Genomic DNA, 14120 nt, shown 5'->3' with positions numbered 1-14120 from the left:
ATAGTTGAAGAAAATTCGTGAGTCCAAAAAAAGTCAAATTTTCAAGGTCCTTCATCAAAGAAAAAAACAATTTTTTAATAAAAATTGAGTTCATGGACCAAGGTGATTAAGTCGAAAATGATTTTTTGAGGAAAAAAAGGTCAAAATAATATTTTTTGGACTAGGAAAAAAGGAAATTATTATTGAATTCGAATTTCTTCATCAAGATCAAGGGACGAGATTTATTTTTGGCATGGATCAAGCACCGAATAGCTGTTATTATCTAGGATCAAGTCAAAAACGTGCAACTTCTTGGACCTAGCCATTTTCCACTTGGAGAGGGATCTAGATCTCTCTATTAGGAAGTTATTCGTTTCTCATTTAACACCGAAATTTTGTAAAGAAGCTTTGAGTCAAGCTCTATTGGTTGTAATACTTTTCTTTTTTTATCAATAAAGCAAAAAGTCTTTGGGGTTTACTCTTGATGGTGTTCCTCTTCAATTTTCTTGTAGTAATGTTTTCTAGATCATGTACTTAATACTCTACTGAAATAATTTTATAAATTATTATTTCTTTAGCCATTTGTTGGATCAACTATTTACATAGGTATCTTGTATTAGTTGATGGGTTTTAGATAAACATTTAATTCGATTTATATAGAAGGTATCTCTAGATTTGCAAAGTTATTTTGTTATCTATGCCTATATTGATCTAATAATTTGATTTTAAGTGTGTAGAGACTTCAGGTATTCAGATCTTGGGTGTGTGGGGAAGTCTTCAGCTAGACCAACCCACTCTCAAGTCAAGAAAACTCAAGATTCCACGTGATTAAATTTCATGGTTTATTTCCTGATTTGATTTGCAGGGATTTTGGCTATTTGTTGACCGTAAAAATTATTTCTCCTATCTACTTGAATTTAATTGTGCATAAATGAATGGATCTGTTAATAAGATCCATTTAATCATTGTGGATTTTGTCAATAATTTTTTTGCAAATATTTTTGTTAACCCTTGTACATCATTTTCTTTGAAATTTGTATATAGTTTGGGGTTTCTAACATGGATTTATTGCAGATCTGAAGTGGAGAGATAAGGGTTTGTTCACTAAAAATTTTACAAATGTTTTTGGCCCATCGATCTTGGAAATAAGACTGATTTTTAGAGGGTCAAACCCTCTCTTAGCCTAGCGGCTAGGGTTTGAGGGCAATTTCAGCCAGCCAAGCCAGCGTGGGTTTCAATCACTTGTTAGACCTCCTAAGGCCTAGATCTAGCCTTTTGTTGCTCTCAAGCTTGAATAATTTGCATCCAGAGGCAGTCGTAAGCCTTTTATGCCCTTGATCTAGCATTTTACAAGGGTTTTCACCTTTTTGCATATCCAGCATCGTTTTCTCGATCCGAGCATTTTTTTAAACCGCCAATGAGGGATTCACTAGCCTTTTAAGCCTAGCCACACAGGGTCAAGGCCTATTTCCACTGCAATTTTTGTTTTGGGCTAACCTTTTGTGTTGCAAGGCTAGCATTCATTTGAAGGAGGCTTCTCGCACTTGTTAAAGGGCTAAGGATCAGCCTCTAATACAACACTAAATTGCTGGTATGATTTAAGGGCTAACCACGGGCCTAGAAGCCCCTCTTTTCATCACAGTTGTGAGGATTCTTTCACTGGTGTAAAGGCACCTTCAAATTTTGATTATTAATTTCTTTTTGCAAAGGTGTTGCTTCAATTTTTGGAGGTTATCAAACTATTTTGGCATAGACCTATTGTTTTAAACCTTGTTCACTTGACAGCCTTGTTTGTAGACCTTTTTTGTCCAGTCATGAGCCTAGAAGACTCTGATTTCATCTCTGGTTAGGGTTTGTAACCGTTGCATTTTGATTTGTAGACTGATCCCTATTGTATTCCAAGCCTATACACATCGTTTGCATTTTTTTGGGTCACTAGTTAGGGTATAGGCTGAGCTAGTTCAGGTCTGATATCTTGGAGGCTAGTTTGAAGAGAAGTCGCAAGGCCTAGAGGCATTGTTTGACCTAGGCTAGTAGCCACAACCTCTTTTTGATTGTCTACTCATTAGATCAATTGTTAAAGGCCAACACTTGTAGTTTTGCAAAGGTATTGCTCCATTGTTTGGGGTATCTTCTTACTGATTTGTGGTTAGTGCTTTGCCCTTAGGGTTGTCTTTTGACATATTGTCTTTTGACCGCACTTTGTCAATAGGCCGTAAGGAAGATTTCTAATGAAGGCTTGTTAAAGATAACAAGTTCTAGGAGATTATTAGTAAAGTAACTAGGTAGACTTGAAATGAAAGAAATTAGTTAGCAAATATTAATGTTTATGAACATATAAAGATCAACAATATAAATAGATCAATAAATTTAAGAAGATATCTTGCAAGGCAAGTTATGATTAGACCAGTGTCAAATATATACTTGGAAGGAATACATGCTCAAAAATAAAATTATGATACTCGCAATGAAATATAATTTTCAAGTTACAACAAGTTGCAAGAAAAGGAAAGCTACAAGTTAAGTGTTAGTGAATCAAAATGAAAGATTATATACAACTTTGAGATATGAGCAACAAAATGAAATAGAGCTTGCAAGAAAGTAGAACTTGTACTTAAAGAGGGATGTTCAAATATGATATAACATTAAAGGATAATTAACATGAGCACATGAAAATGAAATAGATAAGTACAAGAATATTAAATGATACGCTTGCAAGTAAATGGCAAGCTCACAATCCAAATAACCAATTATATGGAAAATAAAATAAAGTTATAAGTGAGTGTGTGAAGTAAGTGGTCCTAGTAAATTTTATTAAATGTCTATTCTAAGGTGTGACTTCCCCTCAATTACTTCAACTTGGTAAGGACTGAGGTGGTTGCAAGAAGGCTAGGATGAGGAAGCAATGGCCTCATTAATGATACCCACCTAGTACTTCAAGACAACCGGCATGCCTATGTTCCTACAAGGGACCTACGCAAGAGTACTGCAAGGTCATGCATTTTACCTTTCCTCCAAACTCAAATTTTGGGAAATTGAATGACAGTTGAGGAAATTTTTCTAGAGGTCTATCAACCAAACTTATGCTTGGAGGTAAATTTTAGAAAAACAAAATTACTAGATGTGAGATGCAAAATGTAAATGAGATCTAAAGTTAAAACAGTGCTTATTGACAAGATTGTTTATAAATTTATAATGACAACTATAGCTCAATTACAATGTCAATTGCTTAGATTACTAGATGTGGAAATACAAACTAATTAGACAATGAAGTAAACAATAAGATAAGTGATATACCAGCAATAAGATGAATAATATCAGCAGTGAATGGATCCTAGTGAATCAACCATGAAAATTAGTACATTTCAATGTGCTAAATAGCTTAATGAAATATGTGAATTAGAGATTAGATGAGCAACTAGATGATGAAATGAACAAGAAACTAAGCTAACAAAAGAAATAAAACAAGTTGGTCACTACTCACCAAAGGATCCTCTTTCCAAATGAGGAGATCGGGATGCCAAGGAGAAGTCCCCGAGCTCCCTCCACAAAATTTCACTTTTATTATTATGATAAAAAACCTGATATAGAGAACTAAGGGACCTAGATTTTGAGGAGGGTTTACAACAAGAAGCTTCAATGAGCAAATACCCTTCTCAAGATACAAGATGAAAATAAGAAAAATACTTACAATGACTACAGAATTATAGTGGAGAGTTCCTCAAGTGAGGGAACTTCACTTTTCCTCCAAAAGATCTAAATTTAACTTCAACAAATCTAGCTTTTCCTTCAATAGATCTAATATATCTAGCTTTTTCTCCACTAGATCTAGCTTTTTTGCCAATAGATCTAGCTTTGATGGCTCAACTTCAAATCTTCAAGAGGAAGATCTAGATTTGTGCACAGGAAAGAGATAGAAGGTTTCTTCTCCACCAATCCGAGTATGAGGAGGTCTCGAAAATGTAGACTTGTTACTCCTTCAAACCTCCACTTGTAGATCTCTTCAAAATGCCTTCAAAACCCCACTTATCATGTCTCCACAAGGATTTGCGCAAGCATGCAGAGGAAGATCAGATCTGATGCAAGAAAAATCGATCCACAACATAGAGAGAATATAAAGTTAAAAATACAAATTGTCGGCCACAAGAGGATGAGGACACCTCCGCTCTTGTGCAAGCAATATGGGATTAAGCCTCTAATTAAGCTCTAAAAGCTAGATCTGACAATAAAAGTGCATAATATAAGTAGATCTTGATTAAAAATGAGATGTTTTCAGACATCTGGGGTAGAAACTTCATTTTCAATCTTTAGATCAGACTTTGAGAGAAGTAGATCAATATGGGTTATTGCTCCTTTTGACTTGGGAGTGGATTTGTTCAACCAAAAACATACCCCACACTTAAGATCTGCTTCAGAAAAAATAGACCTCTACAAACTTGACAAAAAATTATTAGATCCACAAGGAACTAGACTACACAGTGAAAAACAAGGTTAGGGGTTCAACCAAAAACCCTCTAGTGCTTCTCCTTCTAGATTGGTCCTCTAGCTCAAAAAACTGACACAAGATAGCTTGCATAAATTAATCCAATAATATGGCAAGTGGAAATAATAAATCAATTAGCACAAATAGAGCATTAAGCACGAGATCTGAAACAATTATACCTCCAAAAAAGAAGAAAAACACCACATAGACTAAACCCTAAAGTCTTTGTTTTATTAGATCTAAAAAAGAGTACAAAATATGGCAGAGACACTAGCCCATAAATTCATCTAAGCGTTACAATCATTACAAATGAGGAGCTCAAAGCTCAATTTATAAAAAAATTGGGAGGATATCTCGATGTAGCACAAATCTCCAAGCAAAACAACTTGATACCAAAAGAAAATCGCTTGATCCCATGAGGAAAACGATTAGATCTCTTTCAAATTTTCAAACAAATTGAAACCTTAGATGCCTGCGCAGATCTTGAGGAGAGAGAGACATTTTTCCTTGGGAGTAGCTAGGTGGAGTGAAAATTTAATGTCGGAGTGGTTTGGACCACTTTAGAAATATTCTCCTTATTTTTCCTCGATAAAATCTCATTCAAATCAACAACTTGGAGCATCTCCTCAAAAAAATCGATTTTGTTGGGACATTAGTTGTTCTCTTGGACCATTGAATTTCTTCTAGGTCATCGCTTCCTTAGTAAATGGAATCTTCATCACTTTTGACTTGACCTTTACCCCTTGGTAATTTCCACTTCATTTTTTAGTGTTTTCCACTAGGAGAGAATTTTATTATCTCCCACTTTTTATTTTTCAGCCAGTTTTTGCAATTGGGTTTTGAGGGGTGAATAATCACTTTTTGACCCTCAAAGTGTGTCTAAATAGAAAGTTGAGGTGTAGAGATCTAATTTTGAGTACTCATACGCCCTACAATTTCTCTAAACAACACTTATTACATCTTATATCAAAATTTACATCGAAAATCCCATCCTACAGAAAACTTTAAACAATTAAAAAATTAACACTTAGACTTAACCAAATTCCGCAAAACTTTAGAGATGATCTAGTATGGTAATATACATTGACTCTAGACACTAGGACTCACCTAAGACTCTACCATCAAGCTGCACTCTAGCTTTGGGGTATATCTGGGAGAAAAACTCAACTAATTATAAGTGTTAAAAAACACAAATAATTAGCTAAGGAAAAAAACTCTCGAGTGAAGTCCTAAGCTACCTAGGCCTGTTACATGACTATTTTTCATCATACTAAAATAACTTTTACAATGTCCCTGCAGGGCTACAGAATTTGAACAGCAGAATGATGAGAGGAAGAAGATGAATTATGGAATTTCGACATGATTTGATGGTGTTGGAATGCTTCAAGTGTACTTTGATCATGGAGTCATTGACATATCTTCAAGTGCAACTTTAGTGGTCAACAAGGCAACCAACGGCCATGATCACATTTCAATCGGTGGCTAAGATCATCTTGACTCCAACTAACTTTCGGGAAGTCTCTAGAGCAAAATCAAATTCCCTCAATTTCTTATTTAATTAGCCAGTTTTCCAAAGTCAGATTTAGGAAATATTTAATTATTGGCTAATTAATCTAGCTGAGGTGTTTCTAAGGCTTTTCTGAGTTTTGGAGATCTCATGTTCCTTAGCCTCTTAGACACCATAGAGATTAAAACACGTGTTTGTTGCTACCAAAAACTAACACATGCAAGGAGGCCAAGTTCGATTAGTAGTTCACACTGGTGTCACAAGTTTCCTTTAGTTGTGATTGTGAGTTAACTGAGAACTCAACTCGTTCTCTCTCCAATCAACACTGAAGTCTTAACTCGTTCTAACTAAACTTGTCACTGCCACCTCATCCTATAGTCTAATTGAAGAAGACTCCAACGAACTAAAGCTCCAACACTACGCATGCAAACTTGATGACCATTCCAGTAAACTAGAAATCAACTCATCGTAACTGAAGTCTATCTCATGAACTCTCATCCATGCTAGAGAAAGACTAATTTGAGGTCTTCATGGGCTAAGGCATAAGCCAGAAGGCCTTCCTTCGCTACACTTTCAACAAAATCCATTTTTTGAGAAGGTTGTTGACTTGGTTTGAGGACCACCCTAACTCATCTTACTACACTTGGCATCATTTCTTCATCTCGAGAAGGATTAGTGCTCCACTTTGTTTAGCACTCCCTTGACATGGTCTTATATGCATATTTTATTGTCATAGTTTGGAAGGTGAACCTCTTGATGAGTGCTCCAAGGGGGAAAGAAACACATTGCAAATAGCACATACCCCAAGGCCTAAGTAATGCCCTACCTTGAAGAGCACTCCCATTGACTAGGCATTTAACATTATTTTATTTGTAACAGTTATCTAGATTCCCATAGCTATCTTGAACAACGCTCTGATGAGAATGAAGACAAGTGGCACAACATGCCCTTAAGAATGTTCAAAGAAGGATCTTTCATGTGAGCACTTTGCATAGGAAGGTGAAAAGTGGCGTCAAGACTCATTCCAAATATCTTCCATACATAATTTATTACTAGTTGAGGAGCACCCTCTTAGAATAAATTTATTGCACACGTAATTTAGATTGGCTTTGGGGGAGAAATGTGGATTGTATGAAAGATTGAGCTAGATCTCCATGTTAAGAGAAATTTTCTCCATTGCCTATCCTGGTTGAATTAATGGGAACTTCCTCTAAGACTAATTAAAAATCTTATGGGAAGAAGTTAAGGGGCAAGCATAAGTGAGGTTTTCATCCTTCTCTTTTCTTTCTCATGGGTGGTTGGAGTTTAAGCAAGGGTAGCCACTATATTTGCTGTTAGAGATAATATCTGTTGGAGGGCAATTCTACATAAGGAAAAAAAAAATATAGGGTAGAGGTTAGAAACCCTCCCTAGTCCTTGATATAAATTTGTATGTTAGGGAATTTCTACTGTTATTTTAGATTGATTATGCCACATGTTTTGCCTCACTTGATCTTGTTGAGAAACCAAGCATAAATGCTTGATTGCTCTTCTTGATAATTACTTGTGAATATTAGATGTCTTCTTATTACTTCTTATGTCTTCTTCATCAAGCAATTGTACAAATATTCAAAGCATAAAGATCACAATGACACAAGGGCAAGAAATTAGGCCAGAGGCCAAGGCGAAACCCACAAGCGGAAAACCCAACAATCCTTCTCTTATAGAATCAAATCAAAATGAGAGATATCCAAGGCCAAGACCAAGACCAAACTGCCACAAAGATACCAAGTCAAACCCTCATCCAAGTCTCCTCCAAAAGTCAAAGTCAACAATGGTCAAACTTCCTCAAAACTAGTCAAATACAGAATTTTGGCCTTGCAATAGAGGTTGAATTTAGGCCCGCAATTACCTAAGAAATTCGGCCCTACTCGACAAAAAAATGTCACACGTGCAAGGTGCAGTAGGGTCGAAACATTGATTTTCTTCTTGTACTTTGACTACCTTCTCTCTCCTTTGACTTCAACCTTCTTCTTCTTTGTTATGGTACAGAAGATACTTGATGAGGTGAATGATGAATGAGCTCTCCAAGAGGTCGAACTATCTCTTATATATAGCTGTCCAGGAGGATCAAATAGGTGCCACCAGACCAACTTGTCCAAGGAGGGCTGACTTGGTCATCTTGTGGGCTTATGACTCAAAAAGAAAATTTAAATTCTTTTTTCTTACAAATGTTCAAATGGGACATGACTCAAATAATTTTTCTTTTGACTCAATAAATTCTTTTTTACTCTTTTTGACTCTCTAAGCATGAAGAACATGCTTTGACAAAAATATAATAAATACATCAATGATAAATTTACATTATGAAGACCAACTCTAGTTACAACTTCAACACTCCCTCTTAACTAGGGAGGTATTCATAATGACTCAACAAGATAGTCTCAAGTTGAAATATTCATATAAGAAAAGATTCAGATTGATAAGCATCGTTGATGATAACATCATCATAACCAGCATTGTCAAAATACCAAGGCCTTGACAAGTAAGCTCTATCTCTCCACTAGATCAGAGCACAATGTTGGGAGGCATTCAATAGGACACCACCGCCTCTCCAAGGCACATACTCCACCTAGGTTCACCAAAGTATGTCCTCACAGGACCATTTCCTAATCCATTGTCACAATACTTGACACAAGGAAATGTTAGTCCTCCGGACCATTCTTATATTAGATCAATGTACTTGACTTACAACTGTTAGTCCTGGTCACAGTACATGTCTCAAGAATGTCAGTCCATGATGCTTATCCAATCTACCATTCTCCCTATCCATGTTCATGTACTAGACTTACGGCTATTAGTCCTGGCCATACTACATGACACATGGAGAACAAGGTGTCCATCCTCACTCCTTAATCTAGGAGGAGATATCCACAAGCCCAAGCTTGTCTCAAAAATATGCATGCTTTCCCTTAAGAAGGGACTTTGTCAATACATCGGCTACATGTTCATCAATGTTATCAAAATTGATCCGAATTGGATCATTATTGTTTGTCATCCATCTCGATGCATTTGGAGTGGAAAAAGTGGAGGAATCAACTCATGGGACCATTTTTACCGACGGGACCCAGTTTGGCGAAACGAGGTCTGAAACCTTCTGGGAACGTTCTAAGGCATCAAACGACGTTCTACACACAAAGATCTTTCCAACGGTGCAAGAAGCGCATCAATCGAAGTCCGTATGCAAAAGTTATGCCACTCAAAAGTTGACCTTGTTGTTTTCATACCTATAGTTCGAGAGGATGCAGTGCCAACCCCCATTATTTATGGAAAAGGGACTAGCCACATGTTTGTGATGTAAAAAACTCTAGAAGAGTCTATATTGTAACTCTACTTAAGAGTTGATGTCAAAATTAACCACTAGTAGGCTATCGGGTTGTGTTATAACAGGGCCACTAGGAGGAAGACACATTCCATTTTTTGGAGAGGATTTTGTTCCATAGCTGAGCAAAGATAGCCAGGAGAGATAGGAGGTAGAGCACACAGAGAGGATTTGTGCACTATAGCAGCCCATGGGCCACAGGCGTTACTTCTTTGTACCTGCAGCCATATTTCCAGACAGAGAAAAACAGCGAAGCGGCATCACCTTCCAGTTGGGTTTTCTCCCAAAAGGGTTTCCTAGAGAGCATATCTTGTGTCTTGTGTGTGTGTGCTTATTTTGTCATTCTCTACTTTTCTGCATAATTTTCATTCGCATGCATGCACTAATTACAGTTAAATCCCCAAATCTTAAAGTTTAATAAACTGTAGTAGTCCAAAATTTTCAGATTTTTAATATAGTATTGTTAGATATGTTGTGACGAACTATCTAGTGGAATATCCATGGCAGTTTATGGATCAAAAACCAAACCAGAACTGATGGAACCAACCAATTTGGAGGTCAAACTGGTCCAATTTGAGGTCTGGAACTATAAATGATTGGTTTGATAAAGAACCAACCGGTTCTACAATAGAACTGGCCGATTCGGTAGCGAACTAGCCTTTTTTCAATGAACTAATCGGTTCCGTACAATGTGACCAAAGAAATTCCAAACACAATATTTAAAAAATAAATAAAAACAAGAATTTTTTAGTGGGGCAACCTAGTATTCAAGCCTATAGCCCTACTATTGTTATGCAATTCATGGTAATGTTAAATTCTTGAAGTAAAAATGACATTCTCCTTTATCTTTCCTTTTACTTACATTTTTAACATTACCATGAATTGACTCAAGATGTTTGAGAGTGGTTCCAACCTCATTAGATTTCATATGGAGAAAGTAGAATTTTAGATAACACTCAAAATCCAACAGACTTAACAGTTTTTCAAGATTTCGAGATTGGGGGATTGCAATGTTTCCATTGGATTTTGTTACGTACGAGAATATAGAACGTATTTAATCAAAAACACCAAGCCCTCTATGTACCTTGATGTTAGTGGCATTGGTTGTCGAACTCCTCTATCATGACCCTACTAAAAATGTACCCATCACTCAAACAAAATCCTAACTTGACATGCTACATTTTTTCTCTTTATTTCAATGCTTAGAGGGTGATATTGATGATGAAGATCCCAATATAGGCAATGATTTTGATGATATGTAGGTATTTGTTGTAGCATGATTTTTTTCAGATGCTAGAGGCCATCTAGAGCCTGCTTGTTAATGTATTTTTAGTTCAAAGATGGATTGCACTCGGTGCTTTTTTTATTATGTTCACTCTTGCATGCTATATAAATGAGAATTTTTGCTTATTTGTGTATAAATGGTTTGGATTCATATGGATGCACATGAATATATATGTTTTTTTTTTTTAATTTTGAATATTTTATGTGTTTTTGGTTAACCGGTTTTTTGGTCCAATTTTTTCACTGGTTCTAGTCTAGTTCCAACCAATTCCCGGTTCAGAGGGTTTTCTGATTTGCTCACAAGTTCAGTTTCGATAACATTGATTGTAATTGAATATGTGATGTATTGTTTATTTATTCTTTCTTTGGAAATTGGAAGGTTATCCTCCTTTGTCTCCTTTACTTGTAATTTCATTTTGTAGCTGCTCCTTCACTAATTATGGTTGCATGTTATGTTATTTGCTGAAATTCATGCTTGTGGCGGTGCATCTTGATAAGAGCTCTCACTTAATCTTGAATAACTCGAAAATCTATTTGGACTAGTCATTTCATATTGGTGTATGGCTTAACTATGTCTTTCCATAGTATTCAAACCCTCTTTGTTTGTAGACCTTGACTCCATCACCCACTGGATAGGCACTGGTCTTGGTCCACCATCCCATTTATTTCTAAAGTTTTGCTTATACTTAGTATAACCCCTTGTGCTGAAGGAGAGCTGGCCTAGAGTGAGAGGAAGTGTTGATGTGGTTATAATGGGCAACCTTCCTGAGTTCACCTACAGTTGCACTCAGGTTTCAGGACTTTATAACTTGAGTGCAAGTTTGGGAGGTAACAGTGGGGAACATTCAAACACAAGACACATTTATCTTATCCCTCCAAGGATGATAGGAGGCCACCATAGGTTTGCCATTCACCTATGGATGTCCATGGAAGAGAGCTAATCTGAAAGGTACCTTGTGATTAATATAGTGAGGGTATACCAGATAGTGAGAGGGTTTTCTCAGTTCCCTTTCCTTTAACCTAGTTTTAGGTGAAGATTTGTTGTTGTGCTGAACTTCCTACACTGCTAGATTGGCTAGGAGGTTTGTTGTTTTTTCTGTTGACCTTCTTATATGGGAGAACTCAATTTGGAGTAGGTTCTGGCTTACTACTGCACACCAACTAATTGCCCTGCCAACACCTAGGCTGGGCTCTTGGAGTTACTTTTAAGATGATTTAAAGTTATTCGTGACTTCCTTCTGAAATTACATCTTTATATCCAAACTTGACACGAAGTTTTATTCCTCCTATCTGTCCAACTGCTTTTGCTTAATTAGTTGCTCCCGTACCTATTGTTTGCATGAAGACTGTGAGCTACATCGTTGATTGTCAGGCTACTTCTGCTCCTGCTCCTGCTTTGCTGGCGTTTACCTTGGCTGCCATGTCAAAGGTTATTATGATCTGTCCTTCATGGAAAGGATGCTATTTGAATTGGGAGCTGCTCTGCTTCCTATGGCCTGTCGTTTATTGGGATTAGATACACCACATTTGGGTTCTCATTCAATTCCTTTCGATCATTTATAACATGTGTACTATTATGATAAGTAATTAAGCTCACTTTTAGTCATCCTCCCAGAAAAGCGGGAACCAGTAAAAATGTTGTAGGAACAACTGAGTGTGTTTCCGGAACTCTGCATAAAAATTATACTTGGTCAAGTCCATCAAGCTCGTTTGTCCTTGAAATTTGGGGTTTCCCAAGCATGAATGGGGCATGTTTGCCTCTCACGTGAAGTAGGCATACATGTATTTTCTTTTCATAAGACTTTTAATAATCTTTTTCTAAATTTATGTAGTTGAGCCCACGGATCGTGCTACAAACCTGACATTGCATAAGTTATAGATGATATGGAATAGCCCAACATTGCATAGCTTTATAAGAAAATTAGATTCGGGTAAGACAGCAAATTAATCTGAACAAAACTATAAAACAGTGTCCTCAACAGTGAAATATATAACAAATACATTAGAACTAAAATGGCAGATTAAAAGAACCTAACTTGTACGCATACCTGACGTGCAAGTTTTCTGTAAGAAACAGTAATATCTCGTTTGGTGGCCATTTTGGGTACCTGGAGTGTACTGTAATAATCACTGGCCTCCATTGTAATTATCATTTTACCCCTCTTAGCTCCGCGCAACTTAAAATCCAACAAATAACCACGTCTGAAAAACCTTTCATCTCGACTGGAAAAATGGCAGCCATAACCAGACGGTGCATTTTTTGTTTTTAAGCTTGAAACGCACTGTAAATTAGAAACCGCAGCGCCGCTATGTTTGATATGGCTCCCATTTAGCGTAGGTGTAGTGACCGGCCTTGAATGAGCATATGACAGACTTTGCATGGTTGAAATATTCTCATTCGTGTAAATAGTGAGAGATTGAGTGATTTTCATAGCATAGAGATACAGCAAGGGCAACCCAAAATTATTGCACCGTCCGTGGATGAAGAGGAATGTAGAAACAATTATTGGACTGCAAGAGGAGAAAAATGTGATTATAGGGCGGGGCACTTACAAGCAGGGGCATGAGTTCAAGTCAGAGGAGCATTTTTATGATGAAGAAAGCGGATGTTTCTGGAAACGTGATGTCAAGTATTAGCTCCAGACATTTAAAGATCAAAACGGTATCATATGAAACATCGGATTCATTAACGCTATGTCTCCCAATTTCGTCTGTGGATATACTTTGCTTGGCTTTGCTATTGGGAAGTTAAATTCGGAAAATAAATAAATGGGTATTTAAAAAAATGATAGAGTTACTTGCAGTAAAGAAAAATTGGTGATAAATATTAGTGAAGTAAAGATGAGAAAACCATTAAAGATGTAAGTAGCATCTTTTTAATGTTTTATATTTTATTTTAGTATTTTTATGTTAGAATTTATAGTCTAATTTAGTAGATGGTGAATTTATTTATTTATTTATTTTTGTTTAAAATGTATTTTTAATATATAAATGAATTTAGTTTTTTGAAAAAAATAGGACATTTTAGATTTTGTAGATTTCGTAGTTAAAACATGTGATTCCAACCAATCTTATTGAATCTCGAACAAATTTGACCTAAAAATGGTTAAAACATAGAAGAATTGAACTACATCCTATATCATAGCTTTTTTATCAAATTTTATTCTATTTTTGTGACTTCATTTTATTAATCATAAATTGCAAAGGGTAGCTTCTATTTGTGGTATCCTTACGACGTCTTATTATGTTTATTGGGACTTGTGCTTGTTTCAAGGTGAGTTATGTTAAGAAATCACACATAGATTTAGAAATATCACTATATATGAAATATAATTAGAGAAAGTTTATTAGCCAAAAAGGTTCTCTAATAGCACCTTTTGTTATGGCTTATATGAAGTTATTGTTGTTTTTGCTTGGATCACTGCTCCTTGGCCCTTTGCGTGATGGAGAGGCGACATTGATGCTGCCTATGTTGAATCTTAACATCCTCATCCTCAAAGTTGAGT

At 36.2% G+C, this 14120-nt stretch overlaps 1 protein-coding gene across 2 annotated transcripts in view; it reads right to left on the bottom strand.

Annotated features, from left to right (window-relative positions):
• The window catches only part of LOC149223535 (uncharacterized), a 316798-nt gene extending 303451 nt beyond the window's left edge, over positions 1-13347 (bottom strand). For both annotated transcript variants that reach the window (XM_089385863.1, XM_089385865.1), the window contains exon 1: positions 12663-13347. In XM_089385863.1, coding sequence (XP_089241989.1) covers positions 12663-13046 — 384 coding nt within the window. In that variant the 5' untranslated portion in view covers positions 13047-13347. The remainder of the gene's footprint in view (positions 1-12662) is intronic.
• Between the last annotated feature and the right edge of the window lie 773 nt (positions 13348-14120).

Source organism: Pinus tabuliformis, chromosome Q (assembly GCF_031772625.1).
Source record: "Pinus tabuliformis cultivar Carrire ecotype Pingquan chromosome Q, CPIR1, whole genome shotgun sequence".
Taxonomy (NCBI): Eukaryota; Viridiplantae; Streptophyta; class Pinopsida; order Pinales; family Pinaceae; genus Pinus; species Pinus tabuliformis.
The sequence above is the reverse complement of the archived record's forward strand: the minus strand, read 5'-3'. Positions and strand labels throughout refer to the sequence as shown.